The sequence below is a fragment of the Hemibagrus wyckioides genome, linkage group LG29 (assembly GCF_019097595.1).
Source record: "Hemibagrus wyckioides isolate EC202008001 linkage group LG29, SWU_Hwy_1.0, whole genome shotgun sequence".
Classification (NCBI taxonomy): domain Eukaryota; kingdom Metazoa; phylum Chordata; class Actinopteri; order Siluriformes; family Bagridae; genus Hemibagrus; species Hemibagrus wyckioides.
In genome coordinates this window covers 13,747,256-13,767,198 of record NC_080738.1, presented here as the reverse complement: position 1 = coordinate 13,767,198, position 19,943 = coordinate 13,747,256, and the positions used below count along the sequence as shown (strand labels likewise).

The 19,943-nt window shown below is 39.3% G+C and overlaps 1 protein-coding gene across 18 annotated transcripts in view; it reads right to left on the bottom strand.

The window, feature by feature from the left end:
• The window catches only part of nrxn2b (neurexin 2b), a 599,225-nt gene that overhangs the window by 141,995 nt on the left and 437,287 nt on the right, over positions 1-19,943 (bottom strand). For 2 of the 18 annotated variants that reach the window (XM_058384479.1, XM_058384480.1), the window contains exon 1: positions 17,781-19,417. The exons of the other annotated variants lie outside the window; for them this stretch is intronic. In XM_058384479.1, coding sequence (XP_058240462.1) covers positions 17,781-18,102 — 322 coding nt within the window. In that variant the 5' untranslated portion in view covers positions 18,103-19,417. Of the gene's footprint in view, positions 1-17,780; positions 19,418-19,943 lie in introns of those variants that run through there. 18 annotated transcript variants of the gene reach the window in all.

Genomic DNA, 19,943 nt, shown 5'->3' with positions numbered 1-19,943 from the left:
CCCTGCTGCCTCGCTCCTATTGATGCCATTTGATTTGACTCCATCCACTCCACTGCCGCCATTCAGCGACCTTTATCTTGCAAATTTCAACAGAGTCTCTAATGAGTCTGACAGGTAATTATGGAGAAAGGGCTGTGCCGTAGTCAAGTCATGGCCAACAGTAATTAAGATGCAGGTAAAAGGCCTGTTTTAACAGATCTAGGATCAGTGTCCTCTACAGAACTGCTGACTATGTATGCAGAAAAAAAAAAATCAGAAAAAGCTGATTTCAGATCAGCCAAAAAAGGGCATGATATTTTATGTCTTTAGACCTGTGAAGGGAATTTTCAATGACGTGGTAAATACTCTCTTGTAAGTATTTAATAATGCCTCATAATGCTCAAATTATATATATATATATATATATATATATATATATATATATATATATATATATATATATATATATAAAATAAAGGCCATATGTACGATAATCTGTGAATGCATTCATAACAAAACAATTTTCCAAACACTTTACTTTAAACTTTATTATTAAGAGAATAATCAGTAGTGTTCATAACACATTATAACCCCAATAAAAACACTTAAATGTATACCATACTATATACTAAAACATAAATAATATGGTTCAGTATACAAATCATGTAAATGATTGAAAAAGATGTGATATAATAGCCAAATTCTAATAATGTGCTATGAACACTATGATGTATCCTGTTAGGAGTTAATAATGCATAATAAAGATATCCATTAAAGTAATGGAATTTTACCAATTATTATAACAATGTGTACAGTTTCTTAATAAATGCAGTATAACATGACTGGAACGTTGTGGGTTTCATTCTTTTGTTTTTTTCTGTCTGTCTTTCTTTCTGTTTGTCCTTTCCTTTCCTTTCCTTTCCCCTTAAAACATCAAAACAATGTTTTATTTACTGATAAAACCCACAAATTCTTCTCATAACACACTATGTAGTGCAGAGTCGACTTTGATTAAATGTGTTACACACTATAATGCGTAATAAAGGTCACAATAAGGCATCATTTCTTTCTGGAAGGTATGGTACGAACGCCTTATGAAAGCATGGTTATGAATATGTGCATAGTTCATTATACATGTGGCCTTCATAGAACATGTGTTAAAAAGGTAGAACAACCAACATGAAATAGAGTCTAAGCACAGTTATAATGATTCATGAATATGAATTCAGGCTTCACAGAAAATGTTGCCGATATTTAAAAAAAAAATAGAAAAATAAATATCTGCAAAATCCTGCCAGCCTTGGTGTAGAATGGCATCTCAGGTTTATGTTTGGTGCCTGGAAGAATGATAAGAGATTAGATATTTCGGCTCTATATGTCACTCGCGAGCACTGGCCGAGTCCTGACACCATTTTGGATGAACTCAGCACATATACAGATATAGAGTGGTGAAAGAAAAAGGAGGAGATAAGGCATAACAATGTTAATCTCAGGGGGGGAATGATTTCTCTCGATTCTGGGTCGTGAATAAAAATAAAATGCACGTGTGAAACTGAGATGGGGCGTTTGGGTGGAAGGCAAAATGTAGTATGGTATCGTCTTCATATTACCAAGCTAGAGGTCACCTCCCCATCAGTAGAGAATGGGAGAGATAGAAAAGGAATCAGTGAATACTAGCTTATCACATGCCTTCCTATTATGCTTTGCTTTCATCAACTGCTTTTTCCTCTAGCCTCTAGCCATATGGCTACATTCCCAGAAATGTTGTGTGCCATAACGTCAAACTCACATAATACATTAATGTCACTTTCAGGAAGCCCTAAAATACAAAGTCTTCCAAAATATTTCAGAAGTTTTTTTTTTTTTGCAATAAAATAAAGCAACAGGAAAGTAACCCAGTCAAATTCCACTTAGCAAAGTAATCCTTAAGAACAACAAACTCTCACATTGGAGTTTAATTAACACTTACTATTAAAGAAGTCAATCACGTAGTCGCCATTAAGCAGAGAGGAACAGCCTAGTGGCTGTTATTCCTGTGGGATTTGGCCTGATAGATATTTGACAGAGCTCAATTTAGCAGCCCTGGGGTCGGGCAAAAGAAACTCTGAAAGTGCCGTTTTGATTGGGAGGGGGGTCTGGGGAGAAGAGAGGTGGGTGCGTCTTTTGTCTGATGAAATAGTAATCAAGTCCTGAGCTCTGAAGTAGAGATCAGGCCCAAATTTCAGCTTTATGGCAAAAGACTCTCTGATGACATAATCTCACCTTATTGTTATGGCAGTAAATGGACACTTTATTCTCTGTAACAGAAGAATTTGTCCCCAAATGCGACTTTTATGTTTGCCCAAAAAGCTATAAGAGGGGGGGGGGAAAGACAAGAAAGTGATACTATACATTATGACATCATGATATCAGCAGCAAAATCTATAGTGCATAGACTCCAGTATAAGTGAATTTCCGTAATGACTGTTGGAGCAAACGATACAAAAATTCAATTAACCACTGCAGGATTTGCTCGCTAGTTCTTGTTAGCCATTTGCGCAACTCTGGGAGTGCCCGTTTTAATGTGACTGATATATGGACGCTACAACGAGCGCTCTCACCACTTTACATTCCTCTACAAATCATGAAACTGTTTAAATGTGTCTCCTGTCCCTGGCAGGCAGCTGTAAGAAAATTTCCGGCAGCCAGACCGCTGAGAGTGTTCATCAGAGTAATGCTATGGAAAAGCGATATGTGAGACAAGAGAGGGAGAAAGAAAGTGAGATAGATGTAAATCGTACCAGAAGAGCAGTAGAGCCAGACATGCACATGGTTCCCTGATGCAGACAGTGTCCCAGAGGTACTGCGGTGATGGATAATTAGTTTCGGAAATCATTTATTAGATTTGCGCCAAATACGTCAGGAGTAAGCTCCAGGATGGAGCGACGGTCCCTTTGGCAGCTCCAAAGTACTAAGAACCGATTTGATATCTGACCTGAATTTTTAATTCCGACAGCATTAATTTTTCAAGATACGTTATGGAAATATTAAGTTGCGCAAAGATGGAAAGACAAACACTGATAGAAATCGTGCTGGAAGCAGCAACTTAGAAGAAGATCCTATGTCACGTTTCATTCATCACCGTAATTGAGAGTGGATTTAAAGCAGCCAGAAACCCGCTAGCAAAAAAATTAATAAATTAAAAAAAAAATAAATAAATAAAAAAATCAAAGATCTGCTAGGATTGCAGTAGAACATACTGCTCGTGCGTCCCAAGGAGAGGATAACTTCTGAACCCATTATAGAGAAAGGCATATCCGAGAGAGTAGGAGAACAAACAAACAGTTTAGATGTAATTTCATATCTTCACTGCCCTGCTAATGAAAGAATAATGTGCCCCAGCATCAGGTTTCGCCTCAAGCGCTGTACACAAAAGCGACACACGGGCTCACACTATTTGGAGGAACTCGACGAATAATTAATGTGAGCAAATCGTACTGATTAATTTCCTCAGCGGGTCAAATGTTAAACTCAACTTCCTGTGTTTAACATGGATTGCTAATTATACCGCAGCGTAGCAGCGTAGAATGCTGATTGGTCAGAAAATGGAAGATGTGTTCATTGCGTTGTTGTTTCTGTAGTAACAAACCTTTGCATATGATATGGAGGCTAAGTAAACGTAAAAAGAGGAGATGGAGTCTCCAGTGTCAGAGCTTTCGTACTAGCCTGAGGTAAAGCTATTAAGGAGGTAACTATGGTATATTTTAATTTATAGGAAATGTTCAGGATGGACAGCTTGGGATTTTCTCACTGCAAGCTAGGCATTTTATCTTTATTTGAAAGAAAAAGAAAGTGAGGGAAAGGATATTACATTTACTTTTCTGGCATTTAGCAGGCAGCCTTATCCAGAGTGACTTACAATTTATCTCATTTTATACAGCTGAGCAATTGAAGGTTAGGGGCCTTGCAGTGGCAGCTTGGTGGACCTGGGATTCAAACTCACAACCTTCTGATCACTAGTCCAATACCTTAACCACTAAGCTACCACATACTTTTCTACCTTAGGTTTAAGGCAGATTGCTGAAAATGATTGCATATATTCTATCTAGTAGCTAGTGGTCATTCAGGGATTCTTTTTATTGACTGACAGCATAAAAGATGCAATTGTATCGCATCAGTATGATCCTTATAGTTAACTTCTATATGATCCTGTACATACAGCTTCCATTATCTTCCATAGCAAACTCGAGACCAGACAAAAATCACGGCTGGCTTCTGTAACCTTTTCTGCTCCATTCTCCTCTTTACCCCGTCCATAATACTTACCCCTGGCAAGGTCAGCCGCAGAGCCGTGTAACTACTGAGCAAATATTGACCCTCTATCAGCCTCCTTCTACTCTGAGGCTAGACAGTAGGCACAGCCGTGCTATTTTCTAGGAAAGAAAGATGAAGAAGATACAGACGGCTACACTATGCAGCAATTTCCTATGTAATAGTCGTAGTCAAAGGCCAGCGAGCCGGTCATCGAACGTACGGGGAAAATTGAAGTGCCTGCTCAGGTCAAAGCTATTTGATGACAGCTAGTTTTCCGTCATCACTATATCAGACTTCTAAGGAGTCTGTAAGTAGGATTTTAAAGTTGTTTTTTTTATGTTTTCTTTAAGGGAGCAGTTTACTAGAATTAGAACTAAACCCAAAACTGGACGTAAAAAGTGTGTTTGCTCACTTCAGAGTGCTGGTCTGAAACACAGCCGTCTTTAGCGAGTCCGTAACTCGGTAATTGGTTGTTATGAAAGAAAGAGAAAGAATCGTCCTGTCTTGAATTTAGGAGATTTGATGTGACGAGCTCGGGATAATGCTGTAGAGGAAAATGAGAGCGAAAGACAGTGTGTTAGAGGAGCTCTTTTCAGACGTGTCAACAGAAATCCTGGTGCAGACTCATCACAGAAAATGTAACGGCTCAGATTTAGACGTGTGCGAATACACAAAGACGCGTGCGCACACACACACGCACAAAAGGAAAATGATGCACAATGACGTCTCCAGAGGATCCTCGAACATATAACAACAATAATTACACTATGTAGACTTGGCTAATTTAGCAAACTGCATCGCTAAATGCTAAAAATTGTCCAGACGTGTCGCATCCATCAAAGACGAGTTTATTTATTTTTTTAACCATCTGCATTCACACAAAACTATTGCACAGGCATAAAGCATATATTGTCTAGCTTGTTCCCACCATCTTGCTGCACCTCGCCTCAAAGCAGAGCAACCAAGAAGTGTAGTTTGGACAATTGTCCGATTTTGCAGTTATATGTAGTCTGTAATCTAGTCCGTGCTCTCCAGCTGAGAATGTGAATCACATTGAAAATCCTCTGCACCCGTTTCCAGTTCAGAACGACACAAAGGCTATTGCCGTGTCAACGAAAGGCTGTCTGTAAACATTTCAGCTTTCAGGTCGTGTTATAGGAATAAATTCATAATGCATTTTAATTGGAGCCTTTTTCAATGTGTAGGCAGATTGTGTTAAACACGCTAAACTTTCTTCATGCTAAACTGCTGACCAGCTTGCCCCGAGCCCAAAGGTCATTAGCCGACTCGCGTGCCCTGCAGACGACATCGTTATTTTTCTTATCTGTTCGTTTGGGTGGTGATGTACCCGACACGCTCGCGCTGAATCATCCCACTGAGACTAAACGCTTTCCTAAATGGCAACAGCCAGTGGGACAGAGACGTGTCTCACCAGCTGAGCCATGCGCATTAGAGGCACCAGTGTAAACTCAAACAGCTTCAGAGGTTCCTACTGCTAAAATCCCAGAACAAAACAAACCGAAGCATGCATATTCAGAGGCAAAAAATAGAATATATATATATATATTTTTTTTTCTTCTTAAGACAGTGCTACTCCCATGCATAATCTAAGAGGTCTTGTTTATTAATGTGTGAAGCTTCCAGTAGCAGCAGGAATCAGTGTGCAGCCCCGCATAGCAGCACTTTAATATCAACCCTAATTAATAATTAACACCGAGCTTGCATCAGCCCTACTCTCAGTCACTCTGAAGCTGTGGAAGTCTCCCGAGCTGTCATGCCGACTCATCTTTCAACACAGGAAGGGGAAAAAAAAACAAAACAGACAGGACAAAAGGTCTGTCTTTGCAGAAGTGTCTCCAGTCTCAGAGGAAATCACCAAATCAACAATCTCTAGCTGAATAACTTTTGCTGGACGTATAAATATGGTCAGTAGGAAATCAGAACATATGTGACTAGCGAAATCTAGCATTTCTCTTTCTTTCATACAATCAGTTGTTTACATTCTTGGCGTTGTTTGTCTTCCATGGAATACCCTATTTACGATGCGATATTTATACACCTTTATAACGTTATGTAGCATACATAACGGCTCACATGAAAATGATTACATGTAGAATCTAACACTATAAATAGGGCGAGTGCATGTGATTCTTTCACTGCAGCCAAACAAACATGACCGAAATGGACTCCTAACTCCTAGCAACCACCAGCAATCCCACACCTGCAGTCACGAATCCTTTTAATTATGTTCACTGTGTTCAATTATGTATGTTTGGTTTTTGCACGACTTCTGATTTTCCAACGTGTTCCAATATTTTTGCCCTGTTCCTGATTTTCAGCCTGTTCCAGTATTTTTGCCCTGCTCCTTCTTTCTTGCTTTCTCTCTCTCTCTACCTCACAAAATGCTTTAGAACGGTTGTGGATGTGACTGTAACTATATAACTGTAGGACATGTCTGCTAAGCACTATAAGATATTATATAAGCTCTATAATATACCATTACATGATATGCTGGAAGGGAATATTTTTCTTTAACATAATATAGCTTATTCAAATGAACAAACAAATCAAATGAATAATGGCGTATACATTTCATTATTTATGCACATAGTTTAATTCTCTATGTAAGAATTTATCACGCAATGGGGAAACCCATGTGTATGTTTTTCTTTCCAAGATATATGCACATTGACGCACTTTCATTTTCTTAACAGCTAAGCATTTTTTATTTCACTTATTTACTGAATGACATGCTGTACATTTATCCATTAATAGTTACTTATATAACGTTGATGGAAATGACTGTTATGAAGTTATCTCTATATCTGTAAACAGCTGTTCTGTCACCAGCCTCTTTTTTCCCCCCTTGAAGTTAATGTTAATGTTACTGAGAATTCTCCAAAATATTCTTTCATAAGTCTTAAGCATGTTCACAACAGTAGTTGAAACAGAATCACGGCATTTTACGACTAGCTCGGAGTTTCACGTTATGTGAGAAGATGTTCACCTTTGCGTTTGATGAACCATCTGAACTGTTCACGTCTCTGTATAATCTACATACCTATATACCAATCCATTACCTGTGCGTTAGACCCACTCCGGGCTGAAAAAGAGGTAGCAATTTGAGATATGGTGATTTTTTGCGTCACATTCTGCCACACAGCCTGGGAGGATGATGATGAAGTGATGGATCCTTGACACTGCTATAATTATCATTTGATAAAGCTAGGGAATGCAGTGGAAGGCATTGGCAAACACGGTCTGAGTAATGATTCAGTCTATTTCAATATGCCACCCCGTCTTTTACACATCACTCACACTGCCTATTGATGGAGCAGGCCATTATAATATTTTCATAGCAGATTGTGTGTGTGTGTGTGTGTGTGTGTGTGTGGGGTTTTTGACTGATGTCACACACACACACACACACACTCATTCAGAGAAATGTACCTTCAAGCAGAAAGCCGGGGCGGAAAGACTAATGTGTTACTCAGAAAATATTAATCAGCTTGCTACATCCTTGATGACCAAGATACTGTGCAGATGTTACTACTCGGAGCTTCTGCATATGAATGCAATATACTTCCTTCTAACTTAAAACAGATCAGTCTCTCTCTCTCTCTCTCTCTCTCTCTCTCTCGCTTCAGGGGATAATCTCATCTGGAAACTGCAGATTTGTACCTAAAAACTACTGCTGTAATTACAAAGACAGTCTCAGGACTCTTAATCACAATATTCTCCCTCCTACACATCTGTAGTCTTTTACAGCTGTGTACTATAATGATTTATAATCCTACTATCCGCTGTCACCTGGAAGAGGATGAATTCTATGGATGCAACCCGTTTTTGTGTTTTGGGACACACCCGCTTCAGCTTTAAATCCGATTACAGAAACAAGTAGCGGCTTTGCTTCCTGTCAAGGTTTTCTCTTTTTCCTCATGTATTCTCAGGGAGTTTTTCTTTCCCGCTGTCACTCTCCAACCAAAACTGCAAATTTTAATCTGACTTTTTCTTTGTGCACTCGACTTATTAAATATTAAATCTGCTAAATCTATTTGTTCTCTTTCACCATTGATTACTACTTGTACCCGTAGCTCATCTTTTTCTTCGCTTTGCCGCCTTTAAGAGTTGATACCGTGCAGTTTCTCTTTTAAAAGATCAATAAGGTGTTCACCGGAAACCGCCGGCAAGTCTTCCTGCACTGCGGAATCGCACAAAGTGGCGTCTCTGCCTTCCTTCGATCCCTAGTCTGACTGCACAAACTGCTTTCTCGCTCCTCAGAAAAACATTAGACAGCATTTCCTCTGGGGTGGAAGAACATGGCAGTTAAGTCAGTGGTGATGGAGTGGGATGGGGACGAGGGACAGAAGGTTATACAGAACGTTCAAATGGCGAGAACAAGACGGCAGGTGATTTCGGTCTCTGATACATGGCAAGGCTAATTTCTGCATGCTAATTATAGCCCCACGTATCGGCCAAGGCTAGTCAATGGTCCCCTGGGTGAGAGCAACCTGGACTCTCATATCGCTGATGCTACACAAGGGCTGTTCAGAAACACGGCTCATTATCAGTCCTCACGGGAACTGGGCTATCTTGGGGACAGAGAGAGAGAGAGAGAGAGAAAACATAATGAGCAATTCTCAGAGCTTGACTGTGGTACTGTTTGATAGGGTAGCCTAATCAACACAAGTGACTGTGACCCTAGGCTTTTCACCGGTTGTAGCTGTAATAAAGTCATTAAATTAAAGAATTCCCGTGAAAAAGGCTCCATTTTCTTTTTTTTCTTTTTTTTTTTTTTTGGATGGAGGAGATTTGAAGGTTTGTCAGCCTTTTAAAGATCCTATGGGTTTAGAAACAGAATCTTCATATTGAAATGCTTGTGAGATATGCTGGATTGTTGATGCTGTGTTTTCATTATTGGCGTCAGAGCGAGGATAGTGCTAACGAAGTTACATTTGAATTGAACGGCAGAAAAAGTGATAATGCTTACATTTCTCTGTGAGCAGCTGTTTACTGCTTTCTGGCTCACCATTTTCCACTGAGGTTGAATAAGAAGGCTAACATAGACGGAAAACTCAAAATTCCAGACGATCTACATGATGTCAAGCACAGTGAGGTTTATCGAATTATTACCATTAAAGTTGAAGCTTTCAAATATGATCTATTTGAGCCAGTGTAAAGATGAGGAGGCGCGAGAACCGGCCAGACTTGAAAGCTCTAATTAAAGCTCTGCTGCATCACTCTTTTTAAGTAGAGATAAATCCCCATTGGCGCCACTACAAGCAGGTAGTCGAACAACATGGTGGCTGATGTTTTCCACAGCGATGATTCAAGTCAGTGCAAAAATCAACCACGGACCTGACTGAAGATCTTTAATCATGAACGTTAAGCAAGTTATGCATGGTTAATGTTTCCTTTAAGATCCTTAGCTACTCCTTTTAAGAAACCCTTTATCTTATTATTAGGAAGGTTTTTTTTTTTTAAATCTATTTAAACAATTTATTGGCATCATTTCACCCAGGAAGTTGCTTGACCTCCAAGCTTTGCTATTGCATTATAGCCAGGATGATTAGTGCAATATTTATTAGTAGTTTTAGAATAGCTGCGGTATTGCCAACACTGCACTTATGCACTGGATAATGCCAAAGGAATCAATCGCAGCGAGGAGAAAAAGTGCAGAAGTACAAACATGCAGAAGGACTAAAATATGAGAGAAGGCAAGAGCAGCAGTGACTTGAAGGTGAAATGCAAAGAAATAATATTTACAGAAAAGGAGGAAGGAAGAAACGGATGAAAAAGTTTCTGCGGGAATGGACGGAGGACAGCAGTCATGTGGGAAGACCTACAGAGGCGCAGCTTTGATGGTGGGTTCAGGAAGCCCCATGGCCCTGAACCACGGAGCATGCTCGGTTCCGAGACTCTGCACCACACAAGGACACCTGAAGGATGGTTGCCATGGGCAACCAGGGTAGAGAGAGAGATATATATATGTGTGTGCGTGCATGTAGGTGGATATGTACAGTTTGGATTTCTGAGAAAGGTGAAGGAATTTGTGATAGAGTGTGTGTTCATCAACAGAACATGTACACTTCACAAACAGCATAGCAATAAGGCTTGACTACATGAATAATCTATGTTACCACTCTGCCTCTCTCACACACACGTTTCCACGTCTGTCATCTATTCAAGGACGTGAGACATCTTAGACATGTAATTACTGGCGCTGTCGCAATAATTAATATAGCCTAATGTGTGAAGTGACACAAGCCACCTCCTGTTCCATTCACCATGTTTGGACACAGAGCGTCGACAAACACAAGAGACCCTAATAATATCTATTGAAAACAGACCAGGTTCCTCTTTTTAAATGAGTGAATACACAAACATGATTATGGGCAATCCCACAGCTCTCTGTGTCGTCTTTGGCATCTACAGAATCAGGACTTGTCTTCCTCTCTTGTAGATATTTTCTTTTAAAAATCTGTTCATATCATGTAATTCTATTCCTAGAAACTTTACATTACAGCACATGTTTTATAGCATACACAATGCCTTATAGCACATGATCATAATAGCTGTTAATTACATTTATGCTCATGACATTTATTAATTGATTGAACAGACTAAATTATCTTGCAACCTGTACTATGAAGGCCATACGAATAACCACGTACACATATATTCCTAACAGAATGCATTTATAAGCCATTATACACACAAACTATTTATGAGAAGGCATTACAGTTTGTAGCATCGTTTATAATGCATACATAAATTGTTTAAGGAAGTGCTTATAATGCGTCATATCACTATTATATCCTCATAACGCAAGTTAGGGATTAAAGGCGTTGCATTTTCATTATTAGCTATAACAACTTGCATAATGCTTCATGAATGCATTATTAAATGTTATGAATATGTTATGTATGTTATGAATGTCAGTATGTGTATGATGATCATATACAGATTCCATACTTTCTATGAAGTTCATATGTATAATAACTTATGAATGCATTCATAACCTGTCATAAGGCATTATATACATTAATTGGAGTTTTGTATAATGTATATTTATAATACATTATTGCACTTAGTGAGTCAAGAACTTCACATATTCTAACAAGTTGTTTTTCCTACGACTTCCTGCTGTCCTGTTAACTGTTCATAATGAATAATAAAGACAGCTATGAAGTGTAAAGCATTTTAATAAATAATTAACAACTTATGACTGCATCTTGTAACATGATATAAATGTGTCCATAGTTTATTATAGCTATGACCCTGAAAGATGTTACCATGTATATTATACCAGATCCTATGTTATAGTGCATTATAACATTAGTATCTACAATGTTGTCATTCTATATTATAACTCTATAATATTTATCCTAATATTATGAAGTCATATACACTTATGCTTAATAAAGTGTAATTGTATGATCAGTTAATATAAGGTTATCTGTACCGTCATAAAGGTATTATGTATGCTACATAAGTATAAATCATTTATTACGACAATATACTGTACATATATGATTCATAGACAGTTCATACACAACATATTAGTCTGTGAAACATGCACTTGGCAAGGTATGAGTAAAAATCAAAATCAAAACCCACTGAGGAAACGTTTTTCACTGCATCTCTTTGCAATTATTTACTCTCGAGCTTTTATATTTATACATCAAATTGATTTTCTTTTCTCTGACAGAGTTTTGCTAACAGACACCAGGTTGTTTTTTTGTCACTGAGACACAAAACACTTTCAAAAATTAAACCTAGCAGCTTTTGACTTCCCAATAAATCCTGGCACTTAGTCAAATGTGATCTCAACAAATTTTCACATCACTGACTCTGACCCTCTATCAATATTGGTTTCGATCTAGCAATCTGGCTATTTGCTCAGGCATTTCAGCGATTTCATACAACCCAGTATCCACAACCCCTTTGGGTCTCTGGCACTCTTGAGTGGGAGATGATTCGGTTCAGCAGCTTTAATCATCACCAAGAGTCAAACAAGCTTTGTTTCTGATCCATCATGCAGAGACAAATGGATTGGAATTATATCCTTGCTGACCAGTAGAAAACATCTGCTTAAATCCTAACCGTTGCTTAAATGTAGTATTTTAATGATTATTAAAATAACTGAATTTCACTTGCAGTCTTTTACATTAAGTTACTATTGTCTAATATATTGTTGATCTTTCGGCTGCTCCCTACGCGCATGAGGGGTCGCCACAGTGGACCAACTGGTCCTCACAACAACCTGGCACAGGTTTTTACGCCGGATGCCCTTCCTGACACAACCCTCCCATTTTATCCGGGCTTGGGACCGGCACTGCATCCAGTGGCTGGGGTGGGGGCACTGGCTGGGACTCGAACCCGGGCCTTCCGCATGGTAGGCGAGAAACCTTGTCTAATATATCGTCTAATATTTTTAAAATGTTTTTTATTTATTTTGTATCAGAGGTTTGGCTGGTAATTTTATATATATATATATATATATATATATATTAATATAAATATTATATATATATATATATATATATATATATATATATATATATATATATATATATATATATATATATATAGTGTATATATTATATATGTAATTTATATATTTGATTGTTGGCAAACCTACACATCATGCTAAATTTTTACTCTAGAAATATTTATAATATTTTTAGCCATCTTTCCCCAGAAATGGATCGGCAGAAATAGTCCAGGACTAAAACATTTCCACATTTATACTATATCCAGAAAAATAAAAGTAGCATGTAGAAAGCCATTGTAGCGATGCTATATTGGACAGCTGACGATTCATAAATGCCGTTCTCCAATATTTAGAAACAAATGATGCCAGTGCCAGGGTGACTCACTGCAGAAAGTCAACAGAATGATGCAGAATAGAACACCGCGATTTTGGTTTTTCCCTCCATCTTTTGAACTTTGGAGAGCAGCAAAAAATAACAAGGATTCTACAGAATGAGAATGCAGAGACTAATTTGGCACTGCCAATCAAAATCCACTGGCTGAGGGATGCGACAAGCGGGCTGTTCAATGGGGGATAATGAATTGTAGTACACACATCTGCACAGAGTGAGCAGAATTGCGTCTCAGGGACTCGTGACCATGCACGCACCCCGCATCCATCAACTAGAGAGCTGTCTATTAATCACCAGCAATAACTAGACACTCCTCTCGCACAGGATTTGAAGAGGGTCATATACAGCCCTTGTTCGTACTCGTATCTCTCTTCCACACGCGTTTGAAGCAATCACACTTTGCCAATCAGATCCGAGCCAATCATTTGAATAACATCTGAGATGCTCGGAAAATGAGAGTTCACCTGAATACTGCATGTTAAATGGAGCGATTATTATTGTGATGTGATTCCCAATCTGTCTTATAAGCAAGCATTCAGAAAGTAAGCCCCTTTCACTTATCCTCCAAGCTAGAAAAGCGGACTGACGGATCCCATCAGTTGACTCTGTCTGAAAGAGAGATAAATACTTGTGCCAGGAGTCAAAGCTTACAGGCTCTAGCTATGCTAACGTGCAAGATTAAAGTAATTTCGTGTCGAAAGCTCTAAGCCATTCTTCACTTTTTTTGTTTGTTGCCAACAAAACTATTCAGACTGAATAAATTCAGACTTATCCAAATGGCTTCACGGCATGAAGATTAAAGAAAGAAGTCAATTATTTCCAGGCTGATTTTCAGAGCTCAGAATAAGACTTCTCAAAACAGTGCAAAGTCGGCAAACGTTCAGCTGTTGACACAGTAGCAGAGGATGATGAAATATTGGCCTGGCCTAGACGCGGCAAAGAAATGACATCAGGTATCTTTGCAGAAATGTCTTTCGATAATAATTAGTAAATATAAGTTAAGTAACCACACTGGTAGAAAGGTGATGAGAGACTACTCACTTTTTTCTTTTTTTCCTTCAGGCTCAAGACTGCACTTTTTTTTTTACTGCCACTTTTTCATCTGTATCGGCTGACAGTCTCAAATCCGTAGAGGGATATGCCAAACATTTCCATGTTAATTATGTAAATTTAAACAGCTTAGCAACTTGAGATGCAAGGGAGCTGCAATCCAATTATATGAACCAGCAGAGGAAGAAAAAGAAAGGAAGGAAGAAAGCAGAGACGGTAAAAGGGACATTGCTATTTAAAGGGAGAAAGAGGACCGTCTATTGGATTTAAGCTGCCATTTCAGTACATCAAGAATCTCAGTTCACTTCTCAGTACTTAAACTCAGGATCAGTTTCTCTAGGTCACAATATGAGTGTCTATTTACTGGTGCTGGGGGAAAAGGTAGGAACTATATTTTCTCTCTCTCTCTCTTTGGAGAAATGATGCTTCAGAGCTAGGCATATAAATTGTGACTAAGTTCCTTGGCGAATGGTAGGCATTATAAATTTAATTCATGGATGAGCACTAAGGGATGCCAAGAGCCAATAACGTCAATACAGACTGAGCTGAAGGCAATTGACTGCAATGTGCGCGCCTGTTTGGCAGACACAGATGCTTGATTGATACAGATTATGGCTAAAAGCCGTACTGAGCGAGAGGATGAAATGAGCAAGCGATAAATGGGGATATGGATGAGAGCAGCACCAGAAGGTGGCAAGAAAATGTTAAAAAAAAAAAAAAGAAAAGAAAAAAAGTATAGTGAGAAACATTAAAGCATGTGGTGAAGACAGCAACATAACACAGGCTATAAAAAAAAAAGACAGGAATAGTGGGGGAAATTAAAAGGTTTCTTTGCCAGCTTAACATCTTGTCTTGACTAAAAAGCAGTGAACTGTAAGCCACAGAAGAAGGTTGCAGGATCACTGGTCATTTCTTTAAGATAGGGGTCAAGAAACTGGCCAATGTCCAACTCGCGAGCAAATGCTGCCATGATGAAGCCCTAATGAGCAAGCTACTGGCAACAGCGGCAAGGAAAAACTCCCTGAGAGAACATGTGGAAGACACCTTGAGGGGAACCAGACACAAAAGCGAGCTTTTCAGGGTGACAGCAGATGGTGAGATTATAAATCATTACTCTTTAACAACTATACTGTATACTATAATGTTAAAAAATGTGAATAGGTGTCCTAGGTTGATCACAGGAGAGTTTTTATTATTATACCAGCAGTTCTTTGGTACAAGCCTAGGGAATCCAAGTGAGATTATCCATTGAAGCAAGCAAAGGTGAGATTTGGGCATAAATTTGAGAAGTGCCCAATTTTAGGGTCTACACATAAATCAGTTCACTTTGTTAACTCATATGGCAGATGCTTGTTTTTTTTTATCCAAAGCAAGATACAATTGAGTTACAGTATAACTGATCTGAGCAGGGCCTTGCACAAGGGCCTAACAATGAACACTTGACAGTACCACACTTCGAATTTACATCCTTCTAATTAGTAGTACATTGCTCTAACCAGTGAGCCAGAAATTCCCAGTGCTTACTTCAAAATAACTGCTACAACCTCAGTCCCAGAAAACAGAGGTGATGCACCTCAATGACTACATGCAAATGGTTCATTCTCCATTAATCATGAAATGTTTTGGGACAATGGTTATTATGGCCAACATCCAGCACTACATGGCCAATATACTAGACCCCCTGGAATTTGCTTCTATCCCTAACAATTCCATAGAGTCAATCCTGGCTGCCATACAAACAGCCCAATTCCACTTGAAGAATAATGATAGTGAGAATTCTCAGCAATTATCACAATTCTCTCCTCACACACAACACAGCCTTGGCTGGCACAACCTTGGCTGATGTTCTCAAAGTCTGGTCCAGATAGTTGGATTAGGGAAGGTCTCTTCTAACAAACTGATCATGAACTCTGGAATCCTTGAAGGACTTTCCCCTGCTCTAGATACTTTTCATAATGAATTCATATACAGTTGAACAAAACTGAGAACAGTGGACCAAAGAACTACACCTCAGTGATTCTAAAAACTGTAACCACTCAAGGACTTGTCCTTCGTCAGTCCCCTGTTTGAGGACACTTCATATGACTGTCACTACAGGGTTGTGGTCAAATTTGACAGGATTGATCACAAAGGCGTACAGAGATGTCAGATCTGCTGGAATGCTGGAAGAATAACAGATCCAAGTGGAGGAAGATGACCAAAGAACAGTGAATCAATAATTGTGAGGTAAGGAGGGTGAACAACTTGCTGGTGACAGCAGTGGCTATATTTCCTAAAAACAATGTTGACTACAAGACAGAGGACTACTGACTGTTAATGTAAATGCTCTGGACAGCCAAGCTAAATGTCCTCATGCCAAAAGGTCAAACCTATCCCACCCAAGATCGGTGCAATCCTGCAAAGCACTCTTGTAAACGGTGTATTTGCTATCCGGAATCAAGATTCATCGATTCAAGTTTTTACCCACAAACTGAGAACAACTCTAACACCCACCGTTTACCAATCACAACATAATGAACTCTACAGTATATTCTTTAATAAGCTGCCCAGCGGCCTCCTACATCTAACAATTCCCCTTTCCACTTTCTAATGTAGATTGCGCTGTAATAACAGCTTGCAATATAATAGCTGCTTTTACTACAATTGCACTGTTGCAATTGAACAGTCCATAATTTGAATTTATCTCTACATGCGCTGTCAAAATAGAGTATCTTTTTAACAAGTAAATATCTACATGCATATGGACATCAGTTCACAGCTTTTATTGTACACAGCTTTTATTGTTTCTCAAGATATGAAGAGATTTAGTCTTCTAAAGGAGGAAAAAAATGAACCTGACCTACAACGCTGCTTGAGTGGGCGGCCCACTGAGCTTAATAATACCATAATTACACTGCTTTATCCACAGTAGCATTGAGTGATTCTTAATTTCAGTCATCTGAGTTTAAAAAGCTACAATTGCATTAAAAAGGTCTTTAATGACAAGTGACATGATGGTGATCTTCACTGAGATCTGCAGTGTTACACCTGATCCTACTACCTGAAGAGTCTTGGAACTTTTGTGCTTCCTTCTATCTGAAGAAAAGCTTAAAATCTCAGTACTAATTGAATGTCCCATGGCAGTAAACTTTCAGGAGTTACTCAAGGCTCAATATTAGGTCCATTTTAGTTGTGCATATCACATCATATAAGTATGAGATTCTGGTTTAAAGTGGCATATTTTGGATATTGGGTTAGAAAGATCTGACAGTGGATCCTGCTGGGTACTGTGTGCCACTTCCTTGACCTTTATTATTGTTAATATTGGTCAGTGAAAAACTTGAAAAACAAAAAAGATGCTGTCTGAGGGTTTAAATAATACTTTTGTAGGGTTAAGACACCTTACTTTGTAGGACACATTTGAACAATGATTGTTTCCCAAACATAATGGATTCACAACTGAAAGCAAGATTGGCAATTAACTATACACAACACTCAAAAATGGGTGCACACACATACAAGTCATTATTTAGGACAAAAGAGTTGATCAATAGCGTATAAATATAATAAGAAAAAAAAAACCTGACCTACCATGGCCCCCACGTGTAAGGAAGGGCATCCTGTTGATGGCAATAGGCACAGTGCCATGCTTGTTGTGAAAATGGTGGACATGGTGAGTCGTGCTAAGGCTGGACGAGACTCTAGCTGAAACAGCAGGACCAGGAAAAGCTAGTAAGGACAATGACAGAACTAGCCTCCATAAACTGGCCCAAAACACTCTGGGTGGGGCTGAGGGCGGGGTATGCGGGGTGAGTACTAATCCGCTAAGCAAAACAACTGCCCCAAGAGGGAACGGAGAGGGGAGTGGGACTTCCATGCCCTGCCTCCTCATATGATAGAAACAGAAAGACATATCAAACCAATGCAGGATCCATAATTCCTAGATTCCCTGTGAGAGGGGGGATACTTAAGAGATCGGCAGCAAAAAAAAAAAAGAGGAAAATAAATTCCTCAAAAAATATTTACAAATACACGTTCAGGACAAAATATCCAATCAAAAACACAAGACGAATCCTGCTCCAGGGGTTGCAGCTGTGTATTCCGACGACGACACAATTCCTTATTCCTCCGGAATGATCTGAAGCTCGACAAAAAAACAGATCCTTTCCAAAAAAGTCCAAAACAACAGGAAAAAAGATGACGACCAAAAATAAACAATGATTGGAAGACAGGACCTACAATGAGGTGTTCGTTCATCCAAAACTGACAGCCATGGAAAATTGAATGAACTCGTAAATATCTTTCAAACATCAGCCATCTGTCTTTAAAGGTAGTATTTTAAAGCACTCGGTGTGGCTGCGACACTCGTCTCACTGGTCCTCAAGCTCGATATCATGTTAACGGGACTTCCAATTAACATGCCGATCCATTATCAAGCAAATGTCTCCATAATGCATTAATTATTTCATGACCAGATACATGACATCAAAGAAACAATATAAAAATATATTAATGAAAAAATGAAAATGATCTATAACAAAATGAAATAAAGATCAAATCTGAGATGACTGAAGAGCAGCCGAATACAGTTTCCGATCCTCAGAGGAACGCTGAACACGCCAAAGTCTGCAGCAGAGAAGAGGAGGAGGATGGAACAGCCGTGAAAGCGAGAAAAAAGGAAAAAAATACAAAACCAACACGGACTAACTCTAAGACAGATCCTGTATACTTTTCCTGAGAGATGTGCATCTGAACGAGTGCCATCAAGGATGAAAAGATGAAGACAGCCGGGTGTCTCCTCTCCGACTGCTTTGCATCACAACACAAGAAGAAAACAACCTTCTCTCCCAGAAGCCCTTCTCCCTCCTGATCTCTCTCTCTCTATTTTTCCACACCTCCAATGTTGAGGTTTCTTCGTTGCTCAGCAAAAGCCGCGATGGTGTAGTGGGACTTTGAGCGCAGGAGGCTGCTGTTGCGCGTGCGGCTTCGAGGCGATCACAGATTCATGAGAGGAGAGAGAAAAATCCGTCCTGGGATGCTGGCTTGAAAACATCTGCGAGCGCGAAAAGGCAAAAGGCAACGGCAGCGAAAGGACACGAGAGGAAAAGAGAAAGAGGATGGCAGTGCTACGGACGTGACCAGTGTGTATGTGCATGTGTGTGAGATTGTGTGTGTGTGTGTGTGCATGTGTGTGTGTGTGTAGGTTTGTTGCTCCGTGCTCCACAGCCTCGGTCTCAGACTGAAAGATAGAGCAATGCAGACAGAGAGAGAGAGAGAGAGAGAGAGAGGGAGGGTGGGGGAGAGAGAGAGAAACTGAGAAGGAGGCAGAGAGGAGGGGGTGACTGGCATGCAGACTTGCTTGCATAGACCGACACACAAACCACAGATTTATAAAAAATATATGCAATTAAATATCTCCTGATTTCTTAGACTATAATGCTGAATGGTCTTCCACACACATTACCACAAGGAAAAACGCTGTCATTAAAATACAAAACATACAGATAGAGACCTCACTTTGATTCTCCTGCTTCACACATACACACACACTTATTTACACATGACTGATTCCTTGACAAAATAAATAATTTAGTCTCCAAGAAATGAGCAACTTTTCCCCCCTTCATCAGTGCGAGTGCCTATATTTAGACTGCTTTTGTATTTCCTTTGTTCCCCCCCCCTCTTCCCGACTATTCTTTCATCCCTTTTGGTATATATATATATTTTTTTTTCGCAGCGCACAGATCTTTTATC